The sequence below is a fragment of the Hyla sarda genome, chromosome 12 (assembly GCF_029499605.1).
Source record: "Hyla sarda isolate aHylSar1 chromosome 12, aHylSar1.hap1, whole genome shotgun sequence".
Lineage (NCBI taxonomy): Eukaryota > Metazoa > Chordata > Amphibia > Anura > Hylidae > Hyla > Hyla sarda.
The window spans coordinates 54,812,971-54,833,326 of NC_079200.1; the positions used below are offsets into that span (position 1 = coordinate 54,812,971).

The 20,356-nt window shown below is 44.1% G+C and overlaps 1 protein-coding gene across 2 annotated transcripts in view; it reads left to right on the forward strand.

The window, feature by feature from the left end:
* The window catches only part of LOC130296509 (guanine nucleotide-binding protein G(s) subunit alpha), a 40,259-nt gene extending 20,692 nt beyond the window's left edge, over positions 1-19,567 (forward strand). For both annotated transcript variants that reach the window (XM_056548102.1, XM_056548103.1), the window contains 7 exons: positions 9,404-9,458; positions 10,804-10,877; positions 12,058-12,116; positions 12,524-12,644; positions 16,674-16,804; positions 16,924-16,991; positions 18,629-19,567. In XM_056548102.1, the coding sequence (XP_056404077.1) occupies positions 9,404-9,458; positions 10,804-10,877; positions 12,058-12,116; positions 12,524-12,644; positions 16,674-16,804; positions 16,924-16,991; positions 18,629-18,775 (655 nt within the window). In that variant the 3' untranslated portion in view covers positions 18,776-19,567. The remainder of the gene's footprint in view (positions 1-9,403; positions 9,459-10,803; positions 10,878-12,057; positions 12,117-12,523; positions 12,645-16,673; positions 16,805-16,923; positions 16,992-18,628) is intronic.
* The last annotated feature ends 789 nt before the right edge of the window (positions 19,568-20,356 follow it).

Below are 20,356 nucleotides of genomic sequence, written 5' to 3' on the forward strand. Positions count from 1 at the left end.
CGCATGTGCAAATTAAAAAATCGTATTGTGCAAAGCGGATGGAACCGTATGCACATACGGTTGTCATTGACTTCCATGTTAAAAGAACCTTATATGGTTTCAATACGGTTTTTCACCCAGACAAAAAAAAAAAACTGTGGTACGCTACGGTTTTGGGTACGGGGAAAAAACACAAAACCATACAAGACGCAAAAAGTATATATAAGGGAACTGTATTGCAAAAACGTGGTGGGAATGCAGCCTAGGCCAGTGTTTCTTAACCAGGGTGCCTCCAGCTGTTGCAAAACCACTACTTCCAGCATGCCTGGACAGTCGAAGGCACAGGACGCACAAAGTACACAACCAGATGCATCGTTTGGCGTACGGTTTTCAAATTGAAAACGTATAAGGGAACTGTATTGCAAAAACGTGGTGTGAATGCAGCCTAAGACGGTGTTTCCCAATCAGGGTACCTCCAGCTGTTGCAAAACTACACCTCCCAGCATGCCTGGACATTCGAAGGCACAAGACGCAAAAAGTACACAACCAGATGCATCGTTTGGCGTACGGTTTTCAGTACGGTTTCGTACGGTTTTCAAATTGAAAACGTATAAGGGAACTGTATTGCAAAAACGTGGTGGGAATGCAGCCTAAGCCAGTGATTCTCAACCAGGGTGCCTCCAGCTGTTGCAAGACTACAACGCCCAGCATGCTCGGACAGCCTTCGGCTGTCCGGGCATGGTGGCAGTTGTAGTTTTGCAACAGCTAGAGGCACCCTGGTTGGGGAACACTGGTCTAAGCGTTAGGGTGCTGGTGTGATCTCCCTGGTGTCTTGTGGCTGACATCTGAAGCTGCACATAGGCCAGATAAGGGAGAAGCAATGGTGTGTATGGGACATGAGAAGCACTCGATCACTGTAGTGGGTTCCTAGAATGTGAGACTGGCAAATGTGAGCTTCCCATCCGCTGAGACGGGGCCCCTCCTTCCAAACTGCTTGTGTAAACTAGGAGCAGCAGAGCTATTTATAGCCTGGCTGCAGCGGCGGAGGATGGGGGGAGTGGTGGAGGCCGGGCCCTGGGTCATGGAGGAGGGCACACCAAAGGGTGGATCCTCTCCCGACTGCCGGCCGGACATTCTGCTGAAGGGAAATGGCATCAAAATGACTTTCGTGCCATTGAGCGTGCAGCGTCTTCCAGCTGTGTCTCCCTTCAGGGAAAGCTGCTGTGAATTGTGTCCATATGACATGTGGTGTGCTGTCACTCCAGACATGCTGCGTTCACTGCCATCCCCCCCCCCTGAGGGGTTCACTGATCCTCCTCATCGCCTGTCTTACACTAAATGGGATTCAGCAGCCACAGAAGTGACGGGTTTCATGCTTGTATACCGAGCCCATGTTTGCTGTCTATTGCTCTCTGTTATCAGTGTTTTCAGGTGTCTTTTGTCATGTTTTGCAAAGGCTGATTGATCCAGAGAAATCAATACATTGTTCCCAGAAGAAAGTTACCTATTTGGACTAGGTCTGCACGATACAGGGAAACTGTGAGATTGCGATTACGGGCCTAAATATTGCGATTTTGATATGCGATGCAATGTAATAAATTTTCCCATTTCATTTCCAATCTCCCCTATTTCACATCTATCCACCCATTTCATGTCCACTGCCCATTTCACATCTCCCCCATTACTAGCCCCCCCCCCCCACCAGTCACATTCTCCTCTCTCATCTATCCCCCATGTCACATTCTCCCTCCTTGTCACATTTCCACCACACACACACACACTTTTTGCCCCCCAAGGTAGCTTTTTGTACTGCAAATACACTGGGTTTCCCGGATGGGTAACCTAGTGTGTTTGCTGCCGAAAAAGACCTTTCCCCATCAGCCATTTACTGACACTGCTGCGGCCAGTGATTGGCTGAAAAGGGAAAGGTCCTTCTGCTTGTTCGGAGAAAAGAGGAGACACCGGACCGCACGGAGGGGAACGGCATCTGTAGGGATCGGGAGTGGATGAGCATAAGGTTTTTTATGTTTCGCCCTGCACCTCTTACTTAGCACAGTACTTCTCTACCAGGGTGCCTCCAGTTGTCCAGGTATGCTGGGAGTTGTAGTTTTGCAACAGCTTGAGGCATCCTGGTTGGAAAACACTGACTTTTAGTATTTGAATTAGTTTTTGCCTGCTCTGGCTGGTCCCCACCTGCAGCCGCACACAGGAGCGGGCCCGAGTAGATAACCGCAAGTTTTCCCGGGGTGCTGTATCGCAATTCACAAAAATCGCTATTCGATTGCTTTTGCGATATATCTTGCAGCCCTAATGTGGACTATGTCCTTGATGATGTTTTCCTGCATCAAATCTGCATGAAGTTGTATGGATTGGGTGCAGGCTGAATTTGGAGCAGATTTTTACCTATCCCATCAATATCAATAGGGAAAATACACAACAAATCTGCAACATAAATGAACCTGCTGCAGATTTTAAAAAGGCGCCACACGTCCTCCACATAATAATGGGGTTATAGGACTCGCATGTACTTTGTGCTTTATTCTGTTGTGGATTATCTGTGCAGCAAATCTGCATAGTGCAGTGGTTCTCAACTTGAGGTACAAGTAATCCCAGAGGTACTTATCAGTTCTCCAGGGGGTACTTGAAAATAAATCAGTAATGGCAGCCACAGCCACTGGTTACTGGTCTGAACCACTTTGAAAGAAATGGTAGGCTGACGTCACTGCACCGAGGAGCGGAGCAGGAGGACAGCAAAGGGGAAGCGCGGGCACTGGGCTGCTGTGGGCAGTAATACCATCGGTTTTGTTGCTCCACTGCCCCTGCAGACCGGGGACCTACTGCTAGGAGCCATAGCAATAGGTCCCCAGACCAGAGGAGCAGTGGAGCAACGAAGCAGGACAGTATGGCTGCCTACAACTATATATGAGGGGTAATTTGGGGGCCTACAGCTATATTTGGGGGCACAGAGGGGGCCTAACAACTTTCTGGGGACGCAAAGCGGGTACTATTACTGTGTGTGACAATAAACATGAGAAGTTTGTAAATAGGTGGGTATTGTACTGCAGAAAGGAGCCTAAAATGTTTTTGGCTGGTTCTGTGGAGAAGTCTTGTATGGGAGAAGTCTTAATGGCGGTCTAGGCCAGATAGAGAAGAAAAGAAAACTACTTCGGTTAGAGAAGACGTCACCTGTACATCAGGGAACTGGGGAGAAGAACAGGGGGCCTGTTATAGAGAAAAGTAATATGAATTATACTATAATCATTACAAAATGTCTACAATTTGTGCAATTTTTTTGGAATGGGATATCAAGGGGTACTGGGGGGGGGAGGTTGAGAACCACTGGCCTAGTGTGCATTTACCCCAACCCTTGCTCCATTGTAGATGTTAAGTTTTTAGCAGGTAAGTATACACTACAGTAAGTTTGCCTGGACACTTTGCTTTCCCCTCTATCTTCCTCCTGCATAGCCGAGTGTTTAATGTTACATGGCCTACATACTCCTCTCAGCAACTGTTTACTGAATTCATCTGCAAGGACGTGGGGCCCCTCTGAGGAATGCACCGGACTCTGCAGGGTAAAGTTAGCTTCATTTTTAATTTTTTTTTTTCAGTGAAAATTAGCAATAGGATTGTAGGTTCTGGTGTCATTACTCTTATCTGGGGCAGACCCTATCCCGGCTTTCAAGTTTTGGGTAAGCCGCTTAACCCATGGTGTGTGGAAGAGTGGTCTCATTTCCTGATGCCCTTTTATAGGGGTATTCCTATCTTATAAAGTTGTGACACATTTGGATATGGTTGTTAGGGATCCTGAGACAGAATGGGGTACAGAACTGATTCTTTGCTTCGTACCTCTGTTTTTCTTGCACAGTGGTGAATCCGTCCACCTGTCTGTGCATAAAAACTGCCCAACAGCTCAATGAAAGTGAATGGGGTGTATGTTCACACTGCGGAATTTAGCAAGGGAAATGTTCTTGCTGAATTCCACTGTGGATCAGCCCCCCCTTTCTGCTCTATAGTAAATGTAGCAGTAATGCTGCTGAATCTGCGCTTATTCCTGCGACTCTGAAGCCAGACCAGTTAAACTGTGACTTTATCACTTTATTAGATGGGAGTACCACGTAACTTGCATGTCTTAGATGTGTGCAGAACTATTCACGTGGTAGGGGCTGGAGTTTGGGTGTTAAAGGGGTTATCCAGGAAAAAAACTTTTTTATATATATCAACTGGCTCCAGAAAGTTAAACAGATATGTAAATTACTTCTATTAAAAAATCTTAATCCTTTCAGTACTTATGAGCTGCTGAAGTTGAGTTGTTCTTTTGTCTAAGTGCTCTCTGATGATACCTGTCTCTGGAACTGTACAGAGTAGAAGCAAATCCCCATAGCAAACCTCTTCTACTCTGTGCAGTTCTTGAGACAAGCAGAGATGTCAGCAGAGAGCACTGTTGCCAGACAGAAAAGAACAACTCAACTTCAGCAGCTGATTATTGGAAGAATTAAAAAAAATTTGTAGAAGTAATTTACAAATCTGTTTAAATTTCTGGAGCCAGAAATACCCCTTTAAGTCTGTTGTATTTGAATTGGTACCTTCTGTGAGGCTTAATTTAGACTTCATGCACCTAGAAATATTTGGAATCTGGATGCAGTTAAAGGGGTATTCCAACTTAATCAATCTTATCCCCTATCAAAGGATCGGGGATAAGATGTCTGATCGCGGGGGACCCGCCACTGCGACCCCCTACGATCTCCGTGCAGCACCTGCAGTCTTCAGTCTCTGAAGTGAGATGTCTCGCCACGCCCCCTTGTGATGTCACACCATGCCCCCTCCATTCATGTCTATGGGAGGGGGCGTGACGGCACGTCTCCAGTCCCAGAAACAGAGGTTTCCGAGACTGGAGACGGAGCCCCGCATAGAATGCATGTGCTGCACGGAGATCAAGGGGTCCCAGCGGTGGGCCCCCTGCGATCAGACATCTTACATTTTATCCCTATCCAAAGTATAAGGAATATTTGGCCCGAGTACCCCTTTAAGTGCATTTCTTTGAGACTATACTTACCACTGTGTGTATTTGTATGTGTGCCCTGCATGCTCTGTTGAAACCCAATATACTATTTTGCCCTTTAACACATTGGAATTCCATAAAAAAATGAAGTCCCACAACCCACTCCTGTATCATACTCTGCATTATGGGGTTGAATGCACAAAACCTTTAGTGACTTTACCTATAGATATGTAGTGTCCTTCTAAAATTTTTCAGCAATTGGGCGAGTTCCTCTCTTTTTGGCAGAAGTCTAGGCTTTAACTTATATGGCACAAAAAAGTTTTCAAGTGCGTTGCCTCTTCAGAAATGCTGAGTGCACAGAATGCTTGTTGGCGGCCGTACGAGCACTCGTATCCCAGCCATGAATGATAGGGAAGCTGCTGTGAGCATTTGCACAGTATAAAGAGTGAATTGTGGGTTTTGGTGAAGGGGGGGAGCAGTTCAATGGTGTGTCTTTGTTCTGCCGCCTGGCCCCGCTCCAGAGATCTCTCACAAGGTTTCGTGCTGACAAGCTATTTATAGTAATATGGCCCCATTGTCATGACAACAGAGCTGGAGGCCAGGGCGCGGGCAGCTATTTCTGGACCATTTGTAATGTAACACTGGGAAAGTTAGATTATTCTCTCAAACTAGTGCAACTTCAGATAACAAATCCCACTCCCCTCCACTCTTCAGCTCCGTTCTCACACTGATCATTGTGCTTCTCAGGCTCGACTAGAAACTTTTATCGTGGTCTCCGCATCAGACAGGTGACTCGTGCGAAGTTGGGTTCCCCCATTTAGGTGTTCATTGCTCTAAGAAGCAGAGCCTCAATCTCCGCTTAGCTTTGCCCCTCTGCCTCAATGTGGGAGGAATGTGCGTTGCATGCAGTCGTCTAAATGCAAAACTTCTCACTTTGAGAGCGGTTAGGATGCAGCCCGATGACATCGGAGTAAACCTTGTCCTGGTATAAAGAATGCAGAAATACAGCTTTCAGGACCATATTCAAATATAGACCTTGTCAGAAAAATTGCGAAAATCTTTCGGACTATTACAACTTTCTGACTTGTGTGTCGGTCACACCAGTCCTGTCACCGAACCAAGCCATAGGCGTCCAGATGATCCTTGATGGCTCAATAGCTGTGCAGAAAGTAGATTGGGGGGTTCTGCAGGGACCTAAAATATCGGGTGCATTCACCCTATCTTAAGAGGGGTGTCCCACAAAGAAATGTTACAACAGAACATCTGTTTTAAGGAGAGATGAACAAACTTTTTTTTTTTTCAGTCCCAAAAATGTTTTCAACCATGACAAGCCAAGTATAACATGCTGTACAGTCAGAGATCTACAGTACATTGCAGTAGTTGAGGGGTCTGGCCTATGATATGCCCACTCTAATTGGTCAGATCTTACAGCCAATGGCATATGTCAATGGCCAACGGCAGACATGCACGGTCTGACATTGCATGTTTATTATGGTTTCACCCAAAGGCTAATAGTGGGACCACTGTACTGTGACATCATGCGAAACACACTGCGTTTTTTATTTGGAATAGATGAAATAAGAAATGTACCTGTCTAGATATTGCTGTAATGGTGTCCTCTGCCGTTTGTGTGAATCCACAGCAAATTACAGAACAATACAGGTGAATTTCTGCTCCATTGGGGGACACAGAAACCGTCTGTATATCTTGCGGACGCTAGGCAACAAGAGTCAGCCCCTCCCTGCAGGACATGCCCCGCCTACTGGCTCTGAGCTAATCAGTTTTAGCTTAGTGCCAACAGGGCTTTGGCCTTGCAGGTGTGTAAAAGGTCCTTAAAGGGGTACTCCCCTGGAAAACTTTTTTTTAATTTTTTTTTATCAACTGGTGCCAGAAAGTTAAACAAGTACTTATCAGCTTCTCTTTGCTCCACAGGAAGTTATTTTCTTTTTGAATTTCCTTTTCAGTCTGACCACAGTGCTCTCTGCTGACACCTCTGTCCATTTTGGGAACTGTCTGGAGCAGGAGAGGTTTGCTATGGGGATTTGCTCCTACTCTGGACAGTTCCTAAAATGGACAGAGATGTCAGCAGAGAGCACAGTGGTCAGACAGAAAGGAAATTAGAGCAGTTAGAAGCTGATAAGTACTAGAAGGCTTAAGATTTTTAAATAGAAGTAATTTACAAATCTGCTTTAACTTTCTGGCACCAGTTGACTTTAAAAAAAAAAAAAAATTTCCAGGGGAGTACCCAATTAAAGGTATTGCAGACAGCGGTGGCTCAGCCTTCTGCCTAATTCTTGCTTGTTTGTGTTCTATTCCCATCCCGAGGACTTCTTTCGTATGTACCATGGTTCCTGTGTCCTTACTTACAGTAAAATCTCTTTCTCAGAGGATCCATTGGGGGACACAGCACCCACCCATTGGTTGTTGGTCTGTTGACCTAGGTTTCAGTTGTCTGTCGGTGGATTGGGGGGTTCTTTGGACAACCTTTTTGGGTTTGTCGGTCCTCTCCTACTGCTTTGGGACTAAATTGATTAGCTCAGAGCCAGTAGACTGAAAATGAGGTGTGAATGCTGCCTTAGGGGAATTTCTTAGGATCAAAAGGGGTGCCCCAAGACACTTTACATCAGGAGGCAGCATTACAAGGGTGTAACAGCAATTTTCCTAAATAAATCCAAATATTACATTTCTATTAATATCTAACTTTGCACCAACCCTTTTAAGCTTTATACAACGGCATCTTTCATAAGGTTTGTCTGGCTGCACCGAACCCTGGTACATTGCTGTTCATAGCATACAGGCATGTTTGTGTAGCGGAGTTATCACTAGATAAAGAAGACTTCTACCTAAAAAGCTGCTTAGCAAAAGAGCTCCAACCGAAATTGCATTGTGCACAAAGGGCTTTCTGTTATAATGATTGGGAAGGGTCTGTTCTTTCTGGTAGAGAGCATTTTTTAGCAAAGGTAGCAAATTTAGGAAGACTGACTTGTTCCACAGTTAGGCCTGAACGAATATGTGGAGGTTACTTGTCCCTTGAGTGAACTAAATGGAGTGGTGGGACGAGCATACACTCTGCCACCCTCTGAGACCACCCACCTCAAAGAGTTCAGCCCTTGGCAATTTTCGGAAGTCACATAGAGAATCAATGGCGTGATGGCAGAGCATGCTCACTGCCACTCCAATCACGTGGGGACTAGGGATCGACCGATTATCGGTATGGCCGATATTATCGGCCGATAATCACGATTTTGGGCATTATCGGTATCGGCAATTACCTTGCCGATAAGCAGATAATGCCCCGCCCCCACCGCGACCGACCATATCGCCCCCACCGCACCACGTCGCACCCCCCACCGTAGTGCTTGGCGGTATACCGGTATGAACCGGATACCGTTTTTTTTTTCCTCCCACGGTATGGATTTTTGCCCATACCGCTATACCGGTCGGGCCCCTCCCCCACCCTCCGAGTCAATAAAAAAAAATTAAACGTACCCGTAATGGGGGTGGTCCGGGCCATCCATCCTTCCTGTAGTGTCCGGCGGCATTCCGGGTGGAGGGTGAACGAACCGGTCAGGGCTGTCCTTCTCCGGGGGTCCTCTTCTCCACTCCGGGCAGGCTCCGGCCTAGTACGCTGCATAGACGCTGCGCAGCGTCTATGCAGCGTTACTAGGCCGGAGCCTGCCCGGAGTGGAGAAGAGGACCCCCGGAGAAGGACAGCCCGGACCGGTTCACCCTCCACCCGGAATGCCGCCGGACACTACAGGAAGGATGGATGGCCCGGACGGTCACTGCAGCAACTGGGAAGGCGAGTCAGGGTTCTGGGATGGACAGGGGTCTGTATAATATACTATACCTACAGTAGGCCCTCCAGCTGTTGCAAAACTACAACTCCCAGCATGCCCGGAGTAGTAGTTTTGCAACAGCTGGAGGCACCCCGCGGTGCGGGGGGAGCGGTGGCGGTGATAGGTCTCAGGACCCCCGGACAGGCAGGGGGAGAGAAGCGGGTGGCGGCGGCCTATGGCACCGCAAAAGCCACTGCAGTGCATTGATTTAAAGCGCCCGCCTTAAATCAATGATCTGCAGCGGTGTCGCAGGGGGATAAATAGCTGATAACTTATACCGGAATATCGGTATAAGTTATCGGCTATCGGCCCTAACCTCCACCGATTATCGGTATCGGCCCTAAAAAAACTATATCGGTCGATCTCTAATGGGGACAATGGACACCTGTTGGTCAGACCCTTTGTCATCCGCTTGTTAGGCAATCCTGTTTCCAATAATTCAGAATATATGCTGATGCAGAACCTATCCAGTCCTGTTTCAAATATATAATTAATATATAATATGTAATTCAAATATAGTAAATTCTTTGTGCAAATAAACTTTTGAAGGTGCATCTGAAATGAAATCTCTTTTCTTCCCTTTCAGTTTTCTAGACAAAATCGACATTGTGCAACAGAATGACTATACACCGACTGATCAGGTGAGGGCATGTATAACTGCGCCAAAATCATGCTGGGATCGCTATTGACTGCAGCAGATATGTTGTTGTTGTGATTTTTATTTTTTTTACAGTTTTTTATTAAGCATTTTAGTTTATTTTCATACATCAATAAAAGTCAAGGAACCAATATGTCCTTTTATTGTACTAATCTTTAAAGGGGTACTCTGGTGGAAAACTTTTTTTTTTCTTTAAATCAACTGGTGCCAGAAAGTTAAACAGATTTGTAAATTACTTCTATTAAAAAAAATCTTAATCCTTTTAGTACTTTTTAGCAGCTGTATGCTACAGAGGGAATGCTTTACTTTTTGAATTTCTTTTTTGTGTTGTCCACAGTGCTCTCTGCTGACACCTAATGCCCGTATCGGGAACTGTCCAGAGTAGCATATGTTTTCTATGGGGATTTTCTCCTGCTCTGGACAGTTCCTGATACGGGCATCAGGTGTCAGCAGAGGGCACTGTGGACAACACAAAAAAGAAATTAAAAAAAGAAAGATTTTCCTCTGGAGCATACAGCTCCTAAAAAGTACTGAAAGGATGAAGATTTTTTTTTTTTTTTATAGAAATCATTTACAAATCTTAAAAAATATTTTAAAAAAGTTGTCCACTGGAGTAACCCTTTAATTACTGATCTTAGTTGTATATTACTCTACTTCTACTAGTATATTACTCTTTTAGGCTAGGTATGTTTGAATAGCAATAATACATTAATACACTGCAGCGAATGAGTTGTTATATGATGCAAGGAACCACAAGTCGTCCGTCAAATTGGAAATTGGGAATCCTCATATCTTTCTGACTTGCAGAGTCAAAGGGGTTATCCAGGGTTAAAAAACTGATTTCTTCAAAACACTGCACCACACCTGTCCCCAGATATTGTATGGTATTACAACTCCGTTCCATTAAAGTGAATGGAACAAAATTGTAATGCCACACGAAACCTGTGGACAGGTGTGGTGCTGTTCTTGGAAGAAATAATTTTTGCTTTTGTAGAACCCCTTTAAACATTTATATACCGTAAACACTGTAAAAATTAAACTCCAAAAAATAGCCTGAAGAAACGAAGTGCATCACCCTGGTCCATGTCCTTCAGGTGCAGTGGACCTTTAGGGGTACAGTCACATGTACAGCATCTGCGGCATATTATCTGCAGTTGATTTTACTACCCATTACCTTCAATGAGTAGCAAGCTCAGCTGCAGAAAACATGCAGCAGATCCTGTACGTGTGAACATGCCCTACATTGGTTTGTACCACAGTTTGCAGATCTTTGTTGTGTTGACTGTAACTACTGAAGACTGGCAATGAATCCTTTGTTCTTCTTCTAGGATTTACTACGATGCAGAGTCCTGACATCAGGAATATTTGAAACAAAGTTTCAAGTTGACAAAGTGAACTTTCAGTAAGTATAGGAATACAGAAAGTATTTTTTGGTGAAAACCATGCTCATCCTATAATTTAAGGGAAATGCACCCTGTCCACACTTATTGACAATCTACATTATGGCCATACAGCAAATTGGTCTGTTTCATATGAGACTATTAAATGGGTACTCTTAGTGCTGGGCAATATGACCAAAAATGAGTATCACTGTATTTTTTTAAAAGTATCACGGTATTTATTTATTTTTTACATTGAGACTTGCATTGAGGTGGCGTAGCGGAACTAAATGGGCTTTTGGAACTAAATGATCTGAACACTGGGGCAGTGGAGTACCCTTTTAAATAGATGTAACAAACAACCCTACAGCCTCCAGCTGTTGCAAAACTACAACTCCCAGCATGTTGGACTATATAGTCGTTGGCTGTCCGGGCATGCTGGGAGTTGTAGTTTTGCAACAGCTGGAGGGCCTCAACAGCTGGAGGGCCTACTGTAGGTATAGTATATTATACAGACCCCTGTCCATCCCAGAATCCTGACTCACCTTCCCAGTTGCTGCAGGGACCGTCTGGGGAGGGTGGTCGGGCCATCCATCCATCCTTCCTGTAGTGTCCGGCGGCATTCCGGGTGGAGGGTGAACCGGTGTGGACTGTCCTTCTTCTCCGGGGGTCCTCTTCTCCGGGGGTCCTCTTCTCCACTCCGGGCAGGCTCCGGCCTAGTAACTCTGCATAGACGCCGCTGCGCAGTCATGTCCGTGTGCAGCGACCCACTGACATAGCGGCGTCTATGCAGCGTACTAGGCCGGAGCCTGCCCGGAGTGGAGAAGAGAACCCCCGGAGAAGGACAGCCTGGACCGGTTCACCCTCCACCCGGAATGCCGCCGGACACTACAGGAAGGATGGATGGCCCGCACCACCCCCATTACGGGTAAGTTTAATTTTTTGACTCGGAGGGTGGGGGAGGTGCCCGACCGGTATAGCGGTATGGGCAAAAATCCATACCGTGGGAGAAAAAAAAACCTGTATCCGGTTCATACCGGTATACCGCCCAGCACCAGGTACTCTAGTGGAAAACATTTAAGTACCCCTTTAAAGAAACAGATACCTTGTGTGATGAGCATGCAGATCAGTAGCGATATTAGTAAATTGGATGAAGTTTTTCTGACCAGGGCTTTCTGAAAATAAATTGCATGTTTCTTTTAGCATGTTTGATGTTGGCGGCCAACGTGATGAACGCAGAAAATGGATCCAGTGCTTTAATGGTAAGATTTTAAGACACCATGCTTTTCTTCTTCATTATATAATAAAATTATTTGGCAGCAGAGCATAATACAGCTACATTTTTGTATCCATATTACAAACATAAGATCTGGCCTGACCTCGGAAAGCATCCTAGATCTCTTTGATGCTTTCAGTTCTGGACACCTCTAGAACCACTGCCACAGGCCTAGATTTGCAGACATAATATGGATGCCAAAATGTTGTTCTCATTTGTATTGTGCCTTTGATTTGCCAGCTTCTTTTAGACTTCTCTTCTGTCGACTGGTTGCTAGAGACATGCTATCTCACATTACTCAAACCATTGAGAAGGCAAAAAGACCAGAAAGAACCAGTTGGTGAAGGCCTATGCATCATTTTGTCAGTCCCTAACAAACTTGTTTTGTTACAGATGTGACTGCGATTATATTTGTGGTTGCCAGCAGCAGCTATAATATGGTGATCCGGGAGGACAATCAGACCAACAGACTCCAGGAAGCACTAAACCTCTTCAAGAGCATCTGGAACAATAGGTACCATTGACTTAAATGCTGCCTTTTCTAGGGATCATATTTTTACTGAGTATTTGCATGTAAAAATCTTCCAAAGGGTCTTGTTTCAACTGACAACTATTATGGGGTCCTGAGCTTGACACACCACCCCTGTAGCCACAGTTGTGGGGCGCTACTGAAAAGCAGGATGTCCATGCATTAGTCTGCTATTTATTCGAATTGGCAGCATGTTATACTATTATATATGACTATCCACTGCTTCCCCTGAGACTCTTAAAGGGATACTCCGCCCCTAGACATCTTAACCCCTATCCAAAGGGTACATTCGCACTGGCAGGTTTACAGTAAGTTTCCTGCTTCAAGTTTGGTCTGCGGCAAATTTTTCGCTGCAGCTCAAACTCCTAGCAGGAAACTCACCGTAACACACCAGTGTGAATGTACCCTAAAAACACTACACTACACTAACACATAATAAAGAGTAAAACACTACATATACACCCCCTTACACTGTTCCGCCCCCCCCCCAATAAAAATTAAAAACGTATTGTACGGCAGTGTTTCCAAAATGGAGCCTCCAGCTGTTGCAAAACAACAACTCCCAGCATTTCTGGACAGCCACTGACTGTCCAGGCATTCTAGGAGTTAAGCAACAGCTTATTTCAAGGAAACAGTTTAGGGCCACATATGGGGTATTTCCGTACTCTGGAGAAATTGCACTACAAATTTTGGGGGGCTTTTTCTCCTTTTACCCCTTATGAAAAGGAAAAGTTGGGGGTGTAAACATTTTTTTTTTTTTTTTTTACACTAACATGCTGGTGTTGCCCCATACTTTTTATTTTCACAAGCAGTAAAAGGAAAAAAAAAAGCCCCCCAAAATTTGTAACGCAATTTCTCCTGAGTACGGAAATACCCCATATGTGGGCGTGAAACGCTCTGCGGATGCACAACAAGGCTCAGGAGTGAAAGCCCACCATGTACATTTGAGGCCTAAATTGGTGATTTGCACAGGGGTGGCTGATTTTACAGCGGTTCTGCCATAAACGCAAAAAATAAATACCCACATGTGACCCCATTTTGGAAACGACACCCCTCACGGAACGTAACAAGGGGTATAGTGAGCCTGAACACTCCACAGGTGTTTGACAAATTTTCATTAAATTTGGATGGGAAAATGAAAAAAAATAAAATAAAATGTTTTCACTAAAATGCTGGTTCCCTACATTTTTCATTTTTACAAGGGAAAATAGGAAAAAAAAGCCCCCCAAAATTTGTAACCCCATTTCCTCTGAGTAAGAACATACCCCATATGTGGATGTAAAGTGCTCTGCGGGCGAACTACAAAGCTCAGAAGAGAAGGAGCGCCATTGGGATTTTGAAGAGAAAATGTGTCCGGAATTGAAGGCCACATGAGTTTACAAAGCCCCCATAGTGCCAGAACAATGGACCCCCCCCCCCCCCCCCCACATGTGACCCCATTTTGGAAACTACACCCCTCATGTAATGTAATAAGGGGTACAGTGAGCATTTACGCCCCACATGTCTGACAGATTTTTGGAACAGTGGTCCGTGAAAATTAAAAATTTTCACAGTCCACTGTTCCAAAGATCTGTCAAACGCCAGTGGGGTGTAAATACTCACTGCATCCCTTATTAAATTCTGTGAGGGGTGTAGTTTCCAAAATGGGGTCACATGTGGGGGGGGTCCACTGTTCTGGCACCACGGGGGCTTTGTAAACTCACATGGCCCCCGACTTCTATTCCAAACGAATTCTCTTTCCAAAAGCTCAATGGCGCTCCTCCTCTTCTGAGCATTGTATTTCGCCCGCAGAGCATTTTACGTCCTAACATGGGGTATTTACTCAGAAGAGATGGGGTTACAAATTTTGGGGGGCATTCTCTTCCATAACCCTTTGTAAAAATTGTAAATTTGAGGAAGAAACTGCACTTAAGTGAAAAAATTTTTTTTTTCATTTACACATCCGATTTTAACGAAAAGTCGTCAAACACCTGCGTGGTGTTAAGGCTCACTGCACCTCTTGTTACGTGCCTTGAGGGGTGTAGTTTCCAAAATGGTATGTCATGTGGGGTTTTCTGCTGTTCTGGCACCATAGGGGCTTCCTAAATGTGACATGCCCCCCAAAAACAATTTCAGCAAAATTCACTCTCCAAAATCCCATTGTTGCTCCTTCCCTTCTGAGCCCTCTACTGCGCCCGCCGAACACTTGACATACACATATGAGGTATTTCCTTACGCGAGAGAAATTGGGTTACAAATTTTTGGAGGCTTTTTCTCCTATTACCACTTGTAAAAATTCAAAAACTGGGTCTACAAGAACATGCGAGTGTAAAAAATGAAGATTTTGAATTTTCTCCTTCACTTTGCTGCTATTCCTGTGAAACACCTAAAGGGTTAACAAACTTACTGAATGTCATTTTGAATACTTTCGGGGGTGCCGTTTTTATAATTGGGTCATTTGTGTGGTATTTCTAATATGAAGGCCCTTCAAATCCACTTCAAACCTGAACTGGTCCCTGAAAAATTTTGATTTAGAAAATTTTGTGAAAAATTTGAAAATTGCTGCTGAACTTTGAAGCCATCTGGTGTCTTCCAAAAGTAAAAACATGTCAACTTTATGATACAAATATAAAGTAGACATATTGTATTTGTGAATCAATATATAATTTATTTGGAATATCCATTTTTCTTACAAGCAGAGAGCTTCAAAGTTAGAAAAATGCTAAATTTTCTAATTTTTCTTCAAATTTTTCCATTTTTCACCAAGAAATGATGCAAGTATGGACAAAAATGTACCACTACCATAAAGTAGAATATGTCACAAAAAAACAGTCTCGGAATCAAATTTATAAGTAAAAGCATTAAGTTATTAATGCTTAAAGTGACAGTGGTCAGATTTGCAAAAAAAATGCTCCTGTCCTTAGGGTTATAATGGGCTCCGTCCCCAAGGGGTTACAGATGGTACCATTTGTTATTGTTCATGGATCCAAAACAAATCTGCCTTTGGTGTCAAAGAGGTGTTTCCAGGGCACTGTAGTGCCTTCCTGCTCCACCTCCCCTCCCTGTCCTAGTGGAATTGACAGCTTCGAGCACCATGCTCTGTTTAAAATTCATGCACACACTTGAGCCTTGGTTGCTCACCTAGTGAGCCTCCCTGCTGCAGGCAGTGCATTGTTCACTTACCATGAGTGTGTCACTAGTGAATGTAAAAGCCTGCTCATGTGTGTCAGCAGTCTAAATTCTCTGCCAGGTGCAATGACACATAGAAGCGGGCTTTCACAATGATAACTGCGCGCTCACAATGAGGAGCATGTAATTCACTAGCGACGCGTTCAGTACAAAGGCAGAGCGCATGCGCGGCTCGGTGCTTCAAGCCATGCCGTCAATCACACAAGGGGGAGCTGAGAGGCGTTACAACCCATGGCGCACTACAGTGACCTTGCAGCGCCTCTCGGACACTTACATGCAATGAATAAAGGCAGTTTTCTTTATATTACACCCACAGACATCTATTACAAAGGTACCATTTGTCTCCTTCCCAAAAAAATTATTTTTTATTTTGCAAGATTGTCCAAACTTTATTGTAGGGACTCCTCAAACAGATGTTAGGGGAAAGAAGGATTGGCCATTTTTTTTAATTTTTTTTAAAGAATGTCTAATCCTCTTGTCTGAAGATAAGCAGCTGTCGGAGATGTCAATCATTGGCTTATTCCCTCTCCCTATTTAGAACACATGCATGCTTAGTTAAGAAGAGTGTGCATGTTTATGTGGGAATCAGAAGAGATGTCAGTTCCTGACATGGACAGAGGTGTCCGCAAAGAGCACACTGGTAAGGCAGAAAGGAAATTCAAAAAGAAAAGCACTTCCTCTGGAGGATACAGCAGCTGATAAATACTGGAAGGATTGGGATTTTTTTTAATAGAAGTAATTTACAAATCTGTTTAAGTTTCTGGCACCAGTTGATTTTAAAAGAAAATGTTTTCCAGTGGAGTACCCCTTTAACACTTTCATAAGTCTTTGCCTTTCTTTGAACAGGTGGCTACGGACCATTTCAGTCATTCTCTTCTTGAATAAACAAGATCTACTTGCAGATAAAGTTTTGGCTGGAAAATCCAAAATTGAGGACTACTTTCCAGATTTTGGTCGTTACACCACCCCAGATGATGGTAGGTGTTTTCTTGGCATAGATCTTAACTGGTGTGGACATTTCATATTCTACCTGGATATTACCACATTACTTGCTGAATGCACTTTGGTAATGGTTTTCTGTCTTCTTCCACTCTAGCAATTCCAGAAGCCGGGGAGGACCCGAGAGTCACAAGGGCCAAGTATTTTATTAGAGATGAGTTTCTTGTAAGTGTTTCACTCTTTATTTTTTGTTTCAGTCCAAAAATGTTCTCCAATATCTGAACTGGAAAAAATTGAAATTGAAATCAAAACAACAGAGCAAATCAGTCCCAACCTAAGCAGGCTGCATTCAGGTTACACTATACTATAAAAAAAAAGTGGTCACCAACCTATGGCTCCCCAGCTGTTCTGTTTTTAGTGTAGGGTCACACACAGCACATCCACAGTGTCAAATACGCTGCCGACAGTCACAGATTGACAGCAGAGCGAGCTCCCTAAAGCTCTGTGTGTTCGCTCGTAGTAGCGGATTTCCTGCAAGCAGTCACGAGCTGACACACAGAGCTACCTGGCTGTAGTAGGGAGTTCGCTCTGCAGGTGCTCTGACTGCCGGCAGAGCATCCACACCGTCAAATACGCTGTGTGTGACACTACCCTAACTAACTTTTGTACCAACTCTGCCAAAGGTGTGTGGCTGTGTATAAAAGAAGCATGGTTCAAATGTAGTGAGTCTTTATCTACATATTATATGCAACTTTCTGAAAAAAAAAGAAATCTAATTTTTTTTACACAACGCCACTCAATATGTAGCGTACAAACCGCACATTAGTAAAGTTTATTGAAGAAAAATGCAAATTCATCAAAACAGCTGAAAACGTTTAGATATATTTACCGTATTTTTCGCCGTATAAGACACACTTTTTCTTCCCCAAAACTGTGCGTCTTATACGGCGAATACACCCCTATCGCGGCGGTCCCTGCGGCCATCAACGGCCGGGACCCGCGGCTAATACAGGACATAACCGATCGCGGTGATGCCCTGTATTAACCCTTCAGACGCGGTGATCAAAGCTGACCGCCGCGTCTGAGGGGAAAGTGACACTAACCCGGCTGTTCAGGACCGCCGCGATTTCACCGCAGCGGTCCCGAACAGCCCGACTGAATAGCCGGGTTAGTGCTTACAGGACACTGAGGGGACCTTACCTGCCTCCTCGGTGTCTTCTCCGTTCAGGAATCCCCTGTATGCTGGCGCTCTCCTTCCTCGTCATCACGTTGTCGCGTACGTGCGTTGGCGCGCGTAACGACGTGATGGCGGCGACAGAGAGCGAGGATACCCGGCCGGCAGCAGAGACGTTCTGGAGCGACGGGGACACGGCGACAGCGATGGAGCGACATCCAGGGCAGCGGTGACGGGTCGGGAGCGGCGGGGACACGTGAGTATTACCTCCTCCTGCAGTGGTCTTCAACCTGCGGACCTCCAGATGTTGCAAAACTACAACTCCCAGCATGCCCGGACAGCCAACGGCTGTCCGGGCATGCTGGGAGTTGTAGTTTTGCAACATCTGGAGGTCCGCTGGTTGAAGACCACTATTGGGTTCAAAATCTTTTTTTTTTTTTTAGATTTTGCCCATAAAAATTGGGTGCGTCTTATACGCCGGTGCGTCTTATAGGACGAAAAATACGGTAGCTTAATTGAAACAGATGTAAAGGAAAAATTGTGAAATGGTGTAAAAAAAAAAAAAGTTGCAAATGATAAATTATCTACACATAGCTTCAGCCCCCATCCCCCTGTTATGTTTAGTTTATCCATTCCCATGGTATGCTGCCTACTTGAATAAACCTTTTTGTTTTTCCACTCTCGACAGAGAATCAGTACAGCAAGCGGGGATGGGCGGCACTACTGTTACCCTCACTTCACGTGTGCAGTGGATACAGAAAATATTCGAAGGGTTTTTAATGATTGTCGGGACATTATCCAAAGGATGCACCTCCGTCAATACGAACTGTTGTGATGGAGATATTCTAAAGAAAAAAAATTGTTCCCCTTTTTTTTTTTTTTTCTTTTTTCTGCCCCCATTTTCCCGTTTTATTGTTTTTTTGTTTTTTTTGTTTTTTTTCTGAACTCTTAATTCAATTAAAGAAAAAAATGAAACTACAAAGATCCCCCACAAAGAACCGTAAACACAAAGAGGGTGGGGGAAAAAAAATCCACCCATGAAGGGATGGATAAACTGTGTGCAATCTCCCTCTCCAGCTTGCACCTGGTTGTTTTTTTGGTTTTTTTTTTCCTTTTCTTTTTTTTTTCCTGTTGTCGGACGATTTATGGAACTGTTAGCTTGCTGCCCCTCAACCCCCTTCCTTCTGACCTGAAACAGCACGGGCCAGCGCCAAATGTACCCTTGACTTATGAACTCCCATCATTATCCCTATCGCCCCCACCACTTTTTAAGATGCCAATGTTAAATGCAGTGCGCGTGGAGGATTTTGACTTCATATAATGTATACATGTGTCTGGAAGAGGTCTGTGCAGTGGGTTGGGGACTATACTGATTTTATTTCCATCCCTCGATACAGGCCCGATTCTGTCCTCTTGACCTTCACCCATTATATCGACTTTATATTCCTTCACTGCATTGCTGATCGTCGACTGAGAAAGGACACTTGACTCTTGTCTGTAATATTGTGTCTTGATATTACGGAGCTGGGAGGCTCCCTGTCATCACTGGGAGGGCAGTGGCAAGAGATTTTATGCCTTTAACAAGGGTGCCATTTTTCTTTCTTTAATTTTTTTTTTTTTTTTTTTTTTTTTTTTTACAAAAAATAATAAATACTTGGATATGAATTTCAACATATCAATGTATTTATTTCCAAAAACAACAAAAAAAATCCTGGACATTTGTGCTGAGTTAGCCACGCTTTATTTTTCCCCTACTCTCCCCACTTTGTCCTTTAAACAACTTTGTGTGATCTTCAATCCTGAGCAGAATGTTAGACCTCTGTCCTCACAAACATGATCACTCCCTTTCCTTCTGTAAAACACCCCTCACTTTTTTTTTTTTCCTTTTCTTTTTTTTTTTTTTTTGTTTTTATTTTACTGCTGGATTATTCTTTGTACAGAATGTAAAATGTATTATTTTGTACAACTTTATTGAAAAAAAATAACTTGTAGAAGAGCTTTGTGCCTTGATTTTGGCAGTGCCCTGTACAATGAGCTAAGATGTAAGTATGTCAAATTACTCTGTATAGCAATGTCACCTTTGCCCCTCCCCTTTCCCTGTTTACCTTCCTGCGTTCACTCAACATGGGGCAAATCGATCTGTAGTACTAATTATTTTTTTTTCTCTTCCTTCTGGTTTACAAAAAAAGCAAAACGCTGTTGAGTAAAAAAAAAATTATGAAAACTTGTACAAATGTTGCAAATTTAACCACTTTTAAAGTGGGTCTTCATGATGGGGACCCACTGTGGCTTCATCGTGCTTTTAGCTTGATCTCATTTAAACATCTATCCAAGTGCAAAAACCTGGCTTGTTTCTACATAAACCAAATTTTGCTACAAATAAGAACTAGTGCTTTTATCCTTCACAAATACATCA